A 16,652-nucleotide genomic window follows, 5' to 3' on the forward strand; every position below is an offset into this window, starting at 1 on the left:
ACAACTGTCAGAGTTTCTTCTTATTTTTTAACAAGAAATAATTGAGTTAATTATTGAAATTAGTATCTCAATTTTAATCAAAACAGTACCATTTTATTTTATTTCCTAAGGTAAATAATGTCTGTCATGTGCACTTTTAGTTCTGTGTAATAGCAGCATTTATGGCACTGCATAAGGCAGACATCAGCTTGTTCTTCTCCTCTTCTCTGTCTGTAGCACAAATCCATTGGCGCTTTGGGCTCTCCAGCTGAAAAGCGTTCTGAACATCTATAGAGATTATGGAGGAGTTAAAACGTTTTTTTGGTAAATGTGTGAATTAAAATGTTAAGTAATAATCACACATACACTTTGTATCTGTGATTTCCTTGAGGTTCAGACAATGCAGTGCAACTGATGCCAGAAAGTTGTGAGTTGTTTTCGCTGCCAGACTGAATGGTAAATGTGACACGCTCTTCTCAGTCAGCACTAAAGCGTCATTAAACAGAAACAATCCCAGGTCACTCACGTGCTCATACATCCTGTGAAAAGAATGAGAATGAAAGAATGTTTTGTGTGAGTGAGTGTGTGTGTGTGTGGTTGGTTGAATAAATATGCTTCCCAAATAGATATAGACATGTTTTATAATGCAGTATTATTCACACAAAACAGACATTATTGCTATTGTTTGTTTTAAAAGGTTTAAGATTGTTTCCAAACAGAAAAAGAACACTTTGTTTGTCTATAGTTTGATTCTTGGTCAAAAGTTGTACCTGAGAGAGGAAGTGATGTCTCCATTTAGGCAGGTAAGTGATGCCACTTCCTGTGTGGTGATCAAATATCTGCTCCCCTCTGACAAATTCTACATATAGTACAAACATAACCATATAAATATTTAATATTTAATAGCACCATCATTTGTTTATATAACAGTAACAGTAAAATTTACTTATATAACAATAAATGGGTAGTTAACAGACTAATATGCAAATTTGTCCTATTGTGTGACGGCAAGAATTTAGACAAAATGGAGATAACTCTCTCTAATGATATTTTAGATGATAAAAATAAATATTATTAAGACAAAACAATGTAATATTAACTGTTATTTTTCTAAACTTTGCTACAGTATGTCAAATGTAGTGCTGTCCTACTGAAATACAAACAGGTTCTGAGTCAACTTACCGGGCAGCTTTGAATTGTATTCTGTGCCTCTAAGATTTTAAGGTCTTGATTCAAACTTGTTTTTAACTGGAAGTGACAAAACAAAATTGATTTTACATAACTTTTCATGGTGTATGAGTCCATGCTCAGCCACTTAAAGGTACAGTTCCCCCAAAAACGAAAATTCTGTCATCGTTTACTCACCCTCTTTTCTTTCTTTTGCAGCAAAACACAAAAGATGATATTTTGAAAATGCTGGTAATCGAACAACAGTATGGACAATAACCACCCGAGACATTTCTCAAAATATCTTCTTTTGTGTTACACAGAAGTTAGTCTTATACAGGTTTTAGGGAACATAATAACAATAAATATTTTGAGTGAACCCTTTAAGTTTGAAAACCACCTAAATACACGCAAACATGTTCATACAGATGCAATAACAAGTCAATAATAATAGGCACTGATTTTTGGAAACACCTTGTGGAGGAAGTTCCTGTATGTCATGATTGTGTTGAGGGCGGATGATAACAGTGTGTAGTCAGGGTGCTCGCGTGGTGTGTGTAGAGTTAAAGCCTGAAGCAAAGTCCCATACTCCTCTACTCGTGCAGACGGTGCAAGAAACAGCTCCTGCAGACTGGAAAATAATAACCACTTGGTTACCACTGCTCAAAATTTGTCAAAGGCAGAAAAATCTTGACAACTGTAACATTTTTACCTCAGCATTCTGGTAGCAACACTCCAGTCGTGTCTTTTCAGAAACGCACGGAATACAGGATGTGTCTCTCTGCACTAAAGCATATAGAACATTATGTCATCTCAAAATTTGACAAAGCCCAAGAAGTAAAATTGCATCACTCATCTAACACAATTTTTCACATAAAAAAGAAAAATTCATATACAAAAAAATGATATTCTAAATTATATATTTTGTGTTTAAATATTTATGTGGGGAATAGCTAAGTGTAATACGCAAGATAATATAGATTCAGATTTAAGGGTGACACAGGACCTACCTTGTCTATAGTTTTCAGAATGGTCGGGTAGTTGTTAAAAAAGTTTGTGTAGGCCCGTAGCTTGGTGCAGAATTTAACACAAACATCACCCACACACTGCAATGGACCCCATTCCTGCAATCTCTCCTGAAGTTCTATCAGAAAAAGTCTACAAGATCCATTTTTGATATTAAAAAACATGATTAAAATGGCCAGGTAACATGGGATCTTTTCAAGCAGAATGTCATCTTTCTACAAGATGCTGAGAAGTATTTTACTTGTTTGCCTCCAAAATGTCCAGCAGGGGGCAGAAGATTGTGATGAGACTGACAGAGCTGATAATGGCTCGATTGGAGTCCAGAGCAGCTCTGAGAGGAGTGTAAAAAACTGTGGCGACTGCTTGAAGTTGCCTCACGTAAGTTCTCTCGCTATCCAAAAGCTCCTTGCACACGCAACCACGTCTGTCTGCATCACTTATAAAGCCCTTGAGATAAAAACAACAGGCGTTTTCAGGCCCAATACATACAGTGCTCAGTACACCTCCTTTGTAAAGTAACATTTTGAACAATATCTCAATGAACACAAAAACATTTTCCAAAATGTTGACAACAATAAGTTTTATATAACATATGTTTAACTTATAACATGAAAGTAAGGTTAATAATATAACCTGGAGATCAAAATTTTCAGTTTTACTCAAATAAGGGTGATGCAAAAATGAGTACACCCCACTGAAAGTCTCTGGAGCAAAGCTAAATTTTTGACAACAAATGTCAACGACAGGTGAGTCTAATTATTCATTACACAGGTGACAGTTGACTATAAAAGGGTGTTACTTAAAGAAAACCCCTTCCCATTTCATGCTGTCAGCAATGGCACCACATGGAAGGGAAGTGTCACAAGACCTGAGAAAGAAAATAATTTCTTCACAGAAGAAAGGTGAAGGCTACAAGAAGATCAGCAAAGCTTCATCAGTCAGAATACTGTAGCAAAATTGGTACAAACATTTAAGAAAGATGGAACTGAAACCATCTCACAGAGACGTCCAGGTCATCCATGGATGCATTTCTTTGATGGCATCATGAATTCACAAATGTACTGCTCTATACTGAAAGAGAAGATGCTACCATCACTCCGTGCCCTTGGTCGTCCTGCACTTTTTCAACATGACAATGATCCTAAAACACATCTAAGCCCACTGTTGGACTTCTCAAGAAGAACAGGGTGAAAGTGATTCAGTGGCAAAGTATGTCTCCTGATCTGAACCCAATCGAACACCTTTTGGGAATTCTGAAGAGACAAGTTGAGCATCACTCTCCATCCAGCATCCAATTTCTTAAAGAGGTCATTCTTGAAGAATGGAAAAAGATAAATTTGGCAAAATGTCGCCAACTTGATCATTCCACGCCTAGAAGACTTGGTGCTGTCATTAACAATCATGGATGCCATACAAAGTACTAGATTTGGTAGTTTTTGTTGTGGGGTGTACTCATTTTTGCATCACCCTAATTTGAGTAAAACTGAAAAATGTGTAATCTAAGTTATATTATTAAACTTATTTTCATGATATAAGTTAAACAGATGTTATACTAAACTTAGTCTTTTCAACATTTTGGAAATGTTTTTTGTGTAAATTGAGATATTGTTAAAAAGGGGGTGTACTCATTTACCCTGAGCACTGTATATCGTGAAAAGAATAATGATTTAAAACAGAAACTCTTACCTTTGGAAACTCTGGGATGGGATTAATGATGTTGGAGGAAGTCCTTTCTGTAAAAAACAGTGGCTCTGTTTCCTTCAGACCATCCTTGATCGATTTCTTTAGTAAAAAGCGCCCCAAGAAGTCTACAGCATCATCCTAAAATATAAAATGAAACTAGCCACTCAGATTTGTTCCGTGGGTTACTGAAGCAATGTGTTGTAATCACTAACGAAATATTTCTTGCTTACTGGGGTCTCATTCATCAAAGCTACAAGTCCCTGAATCAAGCATTCCATGATATCAGATTTAATGGAGATAACAGGCATCTTAATATGATCCCAGAGGAACAAGCCTGTAATGGACGCATGAGCAAAAACAATAAACAAGGTGAGGTTAAACACTTTTTTTCTGACCAGTATAATAGCACAATGCATTTTTATGTCAAATCTAACGGTATTAGCTAAAAGGCAGATCACTTACCGAGGATACGGCCCTTGATCTTTTGACACAGAAAGTGCAGCTGTGGCTCAAGGTGTTTCCGCAGTTCTTTGCAAGCTTCCTCTATCCATTCAGCCTGCCTGCACCAGCTCAGAAGAACAGCTTCATGCATGTACATCAATGGTGGAAAGTCACTAGACCCAGACCACTCACTGAGAACTAGTGCAAAAACACAAACATCTGTTTGTTTGTCATTATATTAAAGAACATTTTCAGACTTTTCTGAAACGTACTGTGCTGGTAGGAGCCAGTACACATCCCAGTGGGGGCTCTGACATTCAGACCAGTCATAGAGGATAACTTCCTCATCAGATCCATCCCTGCAACTGAACAATCCATACAGAAGAATGTTCCAGGTTGCTTTCCATGGAACATCAGAATGTCTATTTCTAGTGTAATATAAAGCCAGTTTTGCAGTTTTACCAGAAGACGCCAGGGGAGCAAAGATGTTTAGACTCCCGCCTTCTGAAGCAGGAACTACCCAGCCACACAGCTTCTCCCAAAACTCTCTGACACGTGGCATTAGCACTGTCTTTTCAGTAATACTCATTCCTTTGGTTAAGAAACAATGTTAGAAAGCTAATCATTTTTAATTCCACAGATGGCAGTTTTATTGTAGTTATTACGATTTTTATTTAGCTTTATTTTATGTGTTTAGTTAACAAGTAATGTTAAATCTAGAGAGTGGAGTTGTAACAATGTTGTAACAACATTGTACCTTGTGTAAGGTAAACCTCGTCTGTGCTTCCTCCTGCCAGAATACCAACACTTTGTAGCATTCTGCCCTGGATAGCTCTTTCTGCCAGAGAAAGCAAAGCCTCCAAGTTCATTGCTTGTAAGTCATATGGCAAAACGACTACAGATGCGTGTACTGCAGCCAGAAGCAGCTAGAAATATACAATTGAACTTTTTAGCTATTAAAGAACTTAACGTTCAAGAAATGAACCTGTTTTGTAACGTTGTGATGTCTTACTTCATATCCAGGAACTTTGGATGACACAAGCAGGAAGTGGGGAAGAGGAGTGTAGGTGGACCTGACTGGCTGGTTGAATGGTAAACTGCAATAACACCACAGTCACTATAATATGACACAGGATGAAAATATATTTGGGGAACGCAATGTTAATACTGTTTTACTGACCTCGTAGATTTTACCAAACTCGAAGCATATCTGTTCTTAAGACTTCCACTTATACCATTTTGTGATTTTATGGTCGCGACATTGGAAAATGAGTTCAAACGACACTTCTCCTAAAAAAAAAAGAAAAAAATTATTGCCAGCTTATGTTTTCTGTTTCAATTTTGTTACTAATAGCTACATCACCCCTATATGAACGAGAGCAGCAGTAAGAGTCAATGGTTGATTGTGAGTATCAGTATATGATGTGCCCAATTTACTGGTGTTGATCCATGCCCTTCTCGTCTTCAGAACAGCCTCTATAAAACAATGGGAAGTGATGAATATCTAATATTAGCCAAATATTTAATATGGCTATTTACATTTTATTTTCATATTCATTTATAAATCATTAATAGTAAATATATAAATATTAACAATTATTATCCATATAAAATATTAGCTATAGAGGGTATGGACGTATCGTCACTTTACCACGTGAACACCCGGTTTCTTTATTTCTCCTTTTCGCCTCAGCCAATATGCTGGGTTTTTTGCCACCCAGGGTAGCGTATCCCAGGACGTGTCCCGACATTTTCATGTGGGAAAGTGACGTTGATGCATACTAGCAATAGCTCAAATTATTCCACAACTGCCATCGCTATACAAACACATCAGATCTTCAAGAAAACATGATGTTTAGCCTTGGACTTACTTTTATGTTCTGCTATCTTGTCTCTGATTGTTTGTTTAATCATGAGCTCTCTCCATCTCTCCTCCTTCTCCTCTGGTACAGTCAAACTCTCATTCAAAGTGCCATAGACACCTGCTGCCTCTCGTGGGGTCAGAATATCCAAACTGGCGGCACATGCCACGTAATGTCTTTTCCAGGCTCCATACTCATGATCTGATGGACTGTAGGGAAGAAACCAGCCCAGGCGTATGCATTTGGGAAACCACAGACAGTCCTGGATAATCAGATACAATACATTTAAGTACATTTATAGACAAAAAAAGAAATGTTTTAGCCTCAGAATTGTACCTGTGGTCAGTAGTTGCATATTTAATTGAAGGGGCTTCACATGATTACCTGCTCAGCCAGAAACCTCCAGTGCCAGCTCACCTGTGCTGCAGCACAGATGTCTCGAGGACTGAGAAAGGACATGATGTACAGAGAAAGAAAACGGGGTAGCACAGTCGTAAAGTCCATCCGAGTGATGGGAACGGCTTCTGTTAAACAATCACTGGTGAACCTGGAATGTTAAACACAATTAACTGACCCAATAGATATTGACTGTAAGATGTTTAATGTCTGATATCTATGTAGAGTGTTAAACATTTATATAATTTCGGTAGCTTAGACTATTACTGATATACTGGTTGGAAAGTCACACATCAACTCTTATTGAAAAGAAGGGCAAGCTATTTACAATTAAGAAAGCTCAAATATTAATTTAGTCTGGGATTGTTTTCCAGGATTGAAGTTTATTTAGATAAATGTAGATTCTTTAAAGTTCCTCTATTTTATGTTCCATTTACAAATGATTTCAAAATAATGTTTAAATCTGTTAAGCAGCTAAGGGGCCAAAGTGCCTCAAAACATTGTAGATTACTTGATATATGGACTAACCTATTGTGAATAGTATATTATGTTATGTTATGTTATATTTTGTGATTTTATTTATTATTATTTGTTATTTATTGTTTAATATGTTGTATATTATTTTACTTTTATATTTTTTTATTACTGCATATATATATCTGATTGATGTATTTAGTTGTTCATTTGTTAATGTTTTGTTGGATTGATGCCTGTTTGTTTTAATAAAAACTTAAAAAACATAAACTCCTGGGAAAAACTCACTCGAAAGATTCAAAGATTAATTTTACCATTTCTATATTGCAGTTTTTCTCGATTGCTAAAACATAACTTCTGAAACCTTGCTCCATTTTCTAAAAACATTTAACACAAAACCTCATCTTCAAGCACTATTAACAAAACCTCTGACTCCTCTAGCAAAATGAAACTTTCGCCTCAAAACCATTTTACCTGAGTTCAAAATCAAACACTGCTCTCAAATCATAAACAAAGTGATCAAAATGGTATACATTATCAAGCAGTCAGTAAACAATACACCAAAACAATAGAAAACACATCGTTCAAAACATAAGAAACAAATTTCTTATTTCCATTGACTTTTGATGAACGAAAACATGTTCATCATAGTAGCTCAAAATTGTTCAGAAATTACTACTCTGCCTTATTCTTTGCAAATTTTTTGTTCTTCCTCCTCCTTTTCCTCTTTCTTGCCCTCCTCCTACTCCTTCTCTATTTAGATGTTTAGACTCCCGCCTTCTGAAGCAGGAACTACCCAGCCACACAGCTTCTCCCAAAACTCTCTGAAACGTGGCATTAGCACTGTCTTTTCAGTAATACTCATTCCTGTGGATAAGAAACAATGTTAGAAAGCTAAACATTTTTAATTCCACAGATGGCAGTTTTATTGGAGTTATTACGATTTTTCTCTCCCTTTTTCTTGCCCTCCTCCTACTCCTTCTCTTCCTCTTTCTTGCCCTCTTCCTACTCCTTCTCTTCCTCTTTCTTGCCCTCCTCCTCTTCCTCCTCCTCGTCGCCCACCTGGCATACGCACTCGTCCTCCTCTCACATTGTTTCTTCTATCCATTTTCAGACTTTCTCCTTCCCACCTTCAACAACCTGTTTGGTCTCTAAACTGGCTTATATTGGTTGTGTCACATCATTTGAAACAGGTTAAATCAATTTTGAGTGGTTGTGTTCTATCAATGACGTGTGTTCTCTACTTTAATTTGATTGTTGCCACTTAGTTTAGAGCTTTTCTGAAAAGACTAAGTGAGATCTGCATATTGTGTTTTACCATGTGAAATGGTGTGAGGTATTGACAACAGACTGCACAATTAGCTAAATGAGTTCAGGCAACTGAGAACTTGGTTCAGCCAATGGGTTTTAGCAATCGAGAAAAACTGTATTATAATACATGATAAGACAGCCTCCGAAAACGTTTCAAACTTTTTTAAACACACAATCTCTTGCAAGTTCTCCATGAATGAATCCCTGTTGTGAATTATTTGTGCGATTTTTGGAGGTGATGACCTGTAATGTTTCAATATATGTATAGCTTTTAGCAGCTTGTTAGCAACTGCAGTTTTTAAGACACGAAACGCAACTCCCAGACTCACAAGCACGTTTTTACCACTGTTTTGTCGTAGATTAAAATGTGAACATATTTGGAGCATTTATTAACCTAAGAAGTTATTTCAGGCATTTAATCAAAAGACCATTAAACAAAACTATGGGGCGTGCTAAAACTAGCTAATCCCTACTCTATGCATCGTTTCATTGGACGCGCGCACCTGGACTGCAGTTTACATCCGGTCTTTATTTGGCTAGTGTCTATTAAAGTGGCAGACCGTAAATTATTTTGTGTAAATATGAGCTAAAACCAATTATTGAGCAAGTGCATGAAAGAACGGTGTTTAAAACTGTGTCACTACCTTTGCGGGATTGACCACGGACACAGGTATGCAAATGACCCAGCACCCGAAATCATTTCAAAACACTTTGAACAGCCTCCATTTGGGTCTATTTATGTTCTTATTTGTTTCGTGGTATATCATCTGCCATGTTATTTGTGTTTATTATGCACTACTGATGTACAGTGAAGATCCTCACTGTGTACTGTCAAATGCCACTACTCAAAATATCAGACTCATCCGCGCAGTGCCGAACCACAACTCAAGTAAAGAAAATACCTCCGCACATCACCTGCAGAAGCAATTAAAAACTGAGATGGCGACAAAGAGGCCCATCCTATGTAGTGCCGCTTAAATACACCTATTTATATTATTATTTTATTGGATAATAATTGTATTAAATAAACGATTTGTTTAATTTTATTGTATGTTCATATTATTAAAAAAATTAACAATTTGTTGAATGGATCCTGTAGTTTGGTCACGTTTAAAGAAACTGTAGTGTACATTGACATCTACCGGTTGAGCTTGGTATCCCAGTCTAAATTAAAAATATCGGAGAGACAAGTTTAGCCAAGTTACAGTTCTTATCGATTTATTTTGCTCGTTATCAGAAATAATCCACAGGCACTCATTCCTGCGAGGATCCTTATAAGCGATTTTTACGGTGGCCGCTAGGTGTCACTGCGCTGCGACAGAAGAAAACACATGCAAACATAAAAAACACAAGCAAATTCAGAAAGCATCTTCATTAGTTTGGCGACACATGCCCTGCAATTACTCGCAACACAAACAAACACAGAAACGCGCTGGAAATACTCGCAACACAAACAAACACAGAAACGCGCTGCAAATTCTCGCAACACAAACAAACACAGAAACGCGCTGCAAGCTGCACAGACGACAACGGAAGTGTTTCCGGGGGACCCCAAAAACTGATGCACCTGATCGGGACGCGCTTCATTTTGACTGTTCAAATTCGTTAGTGGAGTTGTCAGCCACATTGACTATGTCGACTAGAATAAGTTGACAAGTTTTTACTCATTTTTTTAAACCTTTAAACTTTTTTATAGTGACACTTGTTTAAGTAAGTCGAGCAGCTAATACGTCTCATAGTTTTTGTTAAACTGATCAAATCGACAGGGTAACAATATCCTACGGACATACGTTAAGAAATTTAAAATAAAGTTACAAGTTACAAGAAGCAATTACCTTCAATGTGGCTGACAACACCACAAACGAATCTGAACAGTCAAAATGAAGCGCGTCCCAATCAGGTGCATCATTTTTTTGCGGTCCCCCGGAAACACTTCCGTTGTCGTCCGTGCAGCTTAGCGCGTTTCTGTGTTTGTTTTTGTTACGAGAATTTGCAGCGCGTTTCTGTGTTTGTTTGTGTTGCGAGTATATGCAGCGCGTTTCTGTGTTTGTTTGTGTTGCGAGTATATGCAGCGCGTTTCTGTGTTTGTTTTTGTTTCGAGTAATTGCAGGGCATGTGTTGCCAAACTATTGAAGATGCTTTATGAATTTGCTTGTGTTTTTTTGCGTTTTCTTCTGTTGCAGCACAGTGACACCGAGCAGCCACCGTAGGATTTTACCTTACAAAAGCTGCATTGATACATTTATTTTGGCTTCAATAATTGTATTGTGTTCGTAACTGTTTAATAAAAGCGATAAGGTATTCGAATAAATCGCTGTTGAAGGGGTTGAGGCCGGCCTAATCACAGCCACAGATATAGGGCCCTATCGCACGACTTCAAGAATGAAATTGCATTTATACAACAGTTCGACTACACAAGTGTGTAGATAAATCAGAAACAACATCGGAGTGTCTGAATTTTTTATGGAAATGGGAAACTACTTTCTTCCACCACGAATGCCGGTCTAGCATGACAGTTAGACAAAACCCTGCTACTTATTCCAAACGTCTTTTAAATTTGCGCTTTGATGCTTCACTGAAGTTATTAGTGAGAAATAATAGTGTGTGTGAATGAAAAAGATACTGAAAACGGTAACTCAAGGAGAATGATATTCCCATTCCACAGTTGACATTTCCTTTGTTATTCATGTAAACATGCGCTTGTTTACTGTAGCAAGTTGATGCTGCAATTTCTGTTATCTAAAGCACATTTTGAAGACCTTCGCATCCATCGATGGGAATAAATTGCTCTAAAAGACACTGCCAAATATGTGTTTGTTTTCCTTCAGTTTCACTTTCATAAGTACGTGTTCTGCTCATTATGGTGTATGCGTATTTGAGTATTTTATTCTTCTATACATGCGCAGTGTTGATTTAGATCACAGTCAACGTGCAGCCTCGGTTTCAGTTCAGCACGCAGACCATCTTTGGCTAAAGAAAGATATATCTCTATTGTTTATTTACAGTACATGTAAGTGTACAGTACAAGTAAGCTGGGTGTACCTGTCAGCAGAATTGCTTTGGAACCTGATGTTCCAAATATAGTAAGAGGCGTTACATTTCTGTCACACGCTTGCAGTATTCAACCAATCACTACGTACTGGTTAATTGGCCAATCATAGCTCACCTGAGGCGGGGCATAGAGGAGATACAAACATGCACGGTATGTGGAAAATACAGCGTTTTTGAACCTTAAATTGTGTATACACATTGCATTAAATCTTAAACAAATACGATACACAATGACACGGAAAAGTTCTATCACGTGGACACGCTTGTGCAGATTGCAGCGCAGTTGTTTATTTGTATACCAAACAAATGAATGTGCAATTTGTCATTTCATATCTTGCTTATTGTATTTCAGTTTTACAAAAAATAAAAAAATGAAAGATCACAGGAGTAAACAACTCAAAAGAAAAACTACTTTGTGTGTGCATGTTTGTTGTTCTTCAGAGTGATGCAGTTGCAAGGACTGCTTAGTCCAACTTGGCTTAGTGGCTGAGTGATGCAAACAGTCAGTGGAGTGGTTTATGTGGTGATGGTGGAATATTGCATGGCTCTCAGCCAATCAGATTCAAGAACCAGAAAGAACTGTTTTATAAGAATTGTGTGCATGTTTGTGACTGTTTTAATTAAGGACACTTGTTTCTCGGTCTGGTATCAAGAAGGACTTAAAAGGCCTAAGAATTCCAAGAAGAGAAACCAGAGGAGAAGCATATGAAATGTGAGGAGATAAAAGAAGGTGCAGATGAAAACAGGAAGCCAGTTATTAAGCATATACTATATAAACACACATGCATGTCTATATTTACTGCTTTCTTTTTTCTGATCCAGAGGTGTTCCAGTTACCTTATAATCTTTTCTTTTTAAAATGTAGGTCAGTATCTTTGCCCTTTGTTGACAAAGTGTATTGTAGACTCTTATGAAAGATGCTAAAAGAATTCTTCATCAAAATGTCAAAAAAATATGTTTTTGGTTAAATATGCTTTCAGTGAAAGGTTTCTAAAAGAAACTATTTCTTCCTTAACTTTTTATAGTCTGAAGAACCTTTTTTCACTACAAAGAACATTTTGTGTGAAAGAAAGTTCTATGGATGTTTACAAGTGTTTAATTTACAAAAAGATATGTCCTAGCTAGGTTTACTTGACTTAGCTTGACTTTTAGATTCTGAGCATAAGTGAAACTGAGGTGCAGGAACAGAAGCTGCCGGATGAGGTTTGCCTGACAGAGGTATGGGAGCATTGAAGTAAAAGATACATGCTGTATCAAGTGGGGACAAATTTAAAATTACAATTGGTTTAATGCATTCTTTTGTCGCATCGCGCCGTGTCAGGTGTAGACACGACGTGAGAGTCAAGTGTGACCTGTGTGTGCCAAAAGGCTGAAGTTACATAAAATAGCACAGATATCTTTATTTATATGTGAGCTGGGGTAGATTTTTTATTATGTTCAATATTTCAGTATTTTCTTTTTGGGATATTTAATAATAAAAATGCTGCAATATATATCAAATTGTTGTTCTTCTTGAGCATGGATACATTGAATATATATAATTGATAGAAATAGCTCATTCAAAGATAATAAAACATTATTCAAGGTCTATATATATATCTTAAGAATAATACATTGCATTTCTGTGAATAGATTTTCCAAAACATTACACTACTTCGACTAAACCCTAGTCCTGATTTAGCCCATCCCTGTCCGGGACACCGCCCCATTCTCTCAAAGAAAGTGTACTTTCATAAATAATCCCACCATGAATCTTGTAAATAGGGCTACGTTAAAAAGGTGTCAACTTCAAGAAGTGTTGTGAATTTACTTGAGCTGGGTTTTGTTGCATCTCCTCAAAAGCTGAAGGATAAATTCCTTTCTTTGTCGGTCTGTCCAGAGGTCAAACCAGTGTAGGATAAGAGTAGTTCTTTCCTGAAAAAGCTGTAAATGGATTTTGAATCTGATTAATTGCATTTAAAATCAATCATTAAAACGGTTTAAGATAATTGTTTTTCTCTCCGACCTGATGGTTACATGCTTTGTTTGTAATGGGCGTCCAAGCACTGAATCTGGTTTCTGTTGCATCGATGCGCGGCCCGTCAGATAGCGACTCTCTGCATTCACTTCCACTTATCTGCCATTGATTCTCAATATCCGGAAACCCGCGGTTTTTCGATTTAAGATTAATTTTAAATTCCACAGACGTCATTTTGAGATAGGGTACTTCCCGGAGGCTCTTTCTCAAACCTTTCCAGCCACAGTGTTGCTGTCTTTTACAGTTTGAAAAAAAAACAGATTTGTTTTACCTGACGGCGCTGCGTAAATACGAGTAGTAGAATATAAGAGCGCGTCTTTCTGGTGACAATCGGTTTGAAATTAGTTGGCATTCAAGCAAACCTCTTGTAAAAATTCAGGCAACAGCGCCTCCTTTACAACCTCGTATCCCTGGAGACAAAATAACAAGGTCAGCAGCACTGCGCATTCCTTCAAACGACCTGGATAGGCCCGAAGTATTGTTGCTTTAAAACCATACATTCGAACATATAAAGGCCAAAATAGTTTCACCTTAGCTTTGACGTGAAACGTGCACAACTTTACTTTATGTGGAAGGCCTATTTGTAATTGAAAAATCTGACCCAGATCTTGGTTACAGCTCCTATTTTATTGATAGCCATTGTTAAAGGTTTAGTCATCAATTAGCCAGTAGAAGGTTACACTACATATCTCCAATGCTTTACATTAAAAATAAAATCTGTGAATATGACATCATAAAATATAATGTAGTTTTACTTTCATTCTGCAGTCTTTGACATACACACGTATGTCCTCATAAGCAAAAACCCAGACAGTTTTAAGTTAAAGTGAATTAGTGATGATGCAAAGGTGCTGCTATTTTACATCTCAACGCAACATTTAAGACATTAGTTGATTTGATCTTACAATGTAATCGAACATTATATTTCGGGAACATTTAGCATGGTAATGAATATCAAATGATCAAATGAGAAAATCAACAAATCAGGTTTGAATTTCATTATGACATGTTTGAGTTGTTCTTTGACATATAACTAATATAAAACTATAGAGTGCAAACAAGCCAAGCCGACCACATTTATAAATGTAGATTCCACAGTGTCAATTAAATAATACTGATGTATTTTCATAGCTGTTATGTGGTAGATATGCACACAGTATTGTCCATAGTTGTTTATACACTAATTCACATGCTGGAAGTTCTGGGGACATCTTGGCTGTCAGCAAGGTTAAGCTTTTGTCTAAAGAATTGTGGTTAAGGACATTATACTTTAAAAAAAGCTTGTATTAGACAAATCTTGCATTTTTTTTTCGGAGAGCTGAAAAAGTATAACAGTATAACATCACATAGTTGAAAGGCAACAACAAAAGTGATTTAACATGAAAGGATACATTGAGGAGCTCAACTCTTCCAGCTAAAGGAAAAAAGTCAGAAAAAAGAAACTTCATTAGACCAAAAGCATCAACAACTTAAATATGGTTTTATGATCAAACACTTAATGTTGTTTTTACATTTAGTAACAGTTTATCCATGTTTGTGTCATAAGCGGACTTCTTTTGATCTTCTGGCATCTCATCCACTTCTCCATACAGGTCAAAGTGCAGACGGGCCAGTGTTTCCTGCATCTCTCGAACATGCTCCATCTGATCGATGGAACACTCATTACCTGATTCAAAAAAGGGGTCTTGTTTACAAAACTGAAACCTCACTCTGCACACAACGCATTTAGGTGAAATAATTATGGGTGCCTACCAAAAGCTTGTAGTTTTCCTGAGTGGAAGTCATTTAAGAGGCTGAGCAGACCTTTCTCCATGTCCTGTACATCAGACACATCTGTGAGAAATGTGTGCTGGATGTGGGCAGATTGGTTAGTCTTCCCAGACTGGCTCTGAGGCCTGGGCTTGTCTCTTACTCCTCTAAAAAAGCAAAGTACAAATATTTAAACAAATACAGTTTAACAACTTGAATTGGTCTACTCCAACATCTTTTATTTCTACAACGAAAACATTATGAGAGAAATAACACTGACCTACGATACTTAGTCCTCTGACTAGAGTGGGTGACTATACCGCTGACGCCAAATGATCTGCTGCTGGGCGTTTTTCGGGCATTGATCGGGAGAGGAGGCTGGCTGGAAGACGGCCTTGGACTTTTTCGTTTCTTGTTCTTTTCCTCCATTCTGTCATAAAGATTATCTTCAGTATTAAACGATACAGATATGAACAGACAGAGCAACCTCGAACGTTTCAACAGACGATCAATGATTTTATCGTTTGTGTTATATAAATGAAAAATGATCATTATGTCATGCGACTGTTTGTAGTAACGTTGCCTAATCCTCATCCGGTATTATTGTTCAATGTAAAATTATATGTTCATCAGACACACGATATTATTCATCGAGAAACAGACTTAATAGAAACGTTGTCCGGTGATATTGAACTGTAATGAATGTACATAAACAACTCACAAACTAACATTGTAACTGTTAGTTTATAATAACACTCTGTGTAACATTTGCAAAACCTCGGCACCACACCGGTTCGTGGAAGGATCTGCGACGGGTTGGCTCGTGAACAGCCTAAATGTGGTAATACAAGCAAGATTGCATCTAACTCCGGTTGTGTATAATTTTACCTGACAAATGACAACTCCACTTTTTACAACGATATAGTATCCAGTTTGAAAGACATTCTGGATGAGATTGCGTTTCTCCAAAGTTGCGTACATAAGCAAGTTTACATAAGGCACTTCCTGGATTTAGGCGTCATACTGATTGCGTCATCACGCAGTAGCTTCAGTTGAATTTCCTTCCTACTTTTGCTTTTATCTATGTTGTCAGGTTAAATTCTAACCGTATCATCCTGCATTTTAGTGTGTATTTAATGTATTTAATACACAAGATTGCAATTTACAAAAACGAAATAATAATAATAACAACAGACCGTTCTTAACGTTTATTCGCGACCATTGGTTTACGACGTAATATTAATTTTATAAATACAGAGCGTAAATAAGTATTCCTTGTGTCCATCCACTCAGCATCCAAAGTTTTCTTATTACTATTTATGTCGCGCAAGCTTCTGTTTTACGCATGCGCACTATGTCTACTGTCATATGACTGCACATGCGCACTAGTGTCATAGTTTGTCTGAAGGAATTTCTCTGAGTTTGGTGTGGCGCGGACAAAAGCACGTAAAAAGACTTAAAGGGTACCGATCGATCCTCCGTCTTATCCATCTACA

General features: G+C 37.1%; 2 protein-coding genes across 3 annotated transcripts; both read right to left on the minus strand.

Annotated features, from left to right (window-relative positions):
* Positions 1–128: 128 nt before the first annotated feature.
* LOC130437341 (epithelial cell-transforming sequence 2 oncogene-like) lies at positions 129–13,789 on the minus strand. Of its 2 annotated transcripts, none has more exons than XM_056768702.1 (21): positions 13,396–13,789; positions 13,201–13,313; positions 6,576–6,705; positions 6,168–6,420; positions 5,660–5,772; positions 5,477–5,586; positions 5,309–5,393; positions 5,054–5,222; positions 4,759–4,887; positions 4,569–4,661; positions 4,318–4,494; positions 4,086–4,189; positions 3,859–3,993; positions 2,414–2,619; positions 2,157–2,304; positions 1,859–1,932; positions 1,621–1,777; positions 1,162–1,227; positions 750–838; positions 346–518; positions 129–267 (listed from the first exon to the last, which is right to left on the minus strand). In XM_056768702.1, exons 1-21 carry the CDS (start codon positions 13,579–13,581, stop codon positions 137–139), a joined length of 2,841 nt encoding a protein of 946 aa, XP_056624680.1. In that variant the 5' UTR covers positions 13,582–13,789; the 3' UTR covers positions 129–136. The 2 variants fall into 2 exon arrangements, with proteins under 2 accessions (XP_056624680.1, XP_056624679.1); XM_056768701.1 differs by having other exon boundaries at positions 6,543–6,705.
* Positions 13,790–14,015: 226 nt separating this feature from the next.
* ccdc28a (coiled-coil domain containing 28A) lies at positions 14,016–16,448 on the minus strand. Its single transcript, XM_056767478.1, has 6 exons — positions 16,045–16,448; positions 15,437–15,586; positions 15,160–15,323; positions 14,919–15,073; positions 14,799–14,821; positions 14,016–14,647 (listed from the first exon to the last, which is right to left on the minus strand). Exons 2-6 carry the CDS (start codon positions 15,583–15,585, stop codon positions 14,593–14,595), a joined length of 546 nt encoding a protein of 181 aa, XP_056623456.1. The 5' UTR covers position 15,586; positions 16,045–16,448; the 3' UTR covers positions 14,016–14,592.
* Between the last annotated feature and the right edge of the window lie 204 nt (positions 16,449–16,652).

Source organism: Triplophysa dalaica, chromosome 15 (genome assembly GCF_015846415.1).
Source record: "Triplophysa dalaica isolate WHDGS20190420 chromosome 15, ASM1584641v1, whole genome shotgun sequence".
Classification (NCBI taxonomy): domain Eukaryota; kingdom Metazoa; phylum Chordata; class Actinopteri; order Cypriniformes; family Nemacheilidae; genus Triplophysa; species Triplophysa dalaica.

Coding starts and splice junctions, on each gene's coding strand:
- LOC130437341 (XM_056768701.1), bottom strand. CDS start 13,581: ATGACGTCTGTGGAATTTAAAATTAATCTTAAATCGAAAAACCGCGGG. Junction 6,706..13,200: donor TGCAACAAAACCCAGCTCAA/GTAAATTCACAA, acceptor TTAACATTCCAG/GTTCACCAGTGATTGTTTAA. Junction 1,933..2,156: donor TTCTGAAAACTATAGACAAG/GTAGGTCCTGTG, acceptor TATATGCTTTAG/TGCAGAGAGACACATCCTGT.
- ccdc28a (XM_056767478.1), bottom strand. CDS start 15,585: ATGGAGGAAAAGAACAAGAAACGAAAAAGTCCAAGGCCGTCTTCCAGC. Junction 15,074..15,159: donor AGGAAAACTACAAGCTTTTG/GTAGGCACCCAT, acceptor TTTTTGAATCAG/GTAATGAGTGTTCCATCGAT. Junction 14,822..14,918: donor TGGATAAACTGTTACTAAAT/GTAAAAACAACA, acceptor TTTTTCCTTTAG/CTGGAAGAGTTGAGCTCCTC.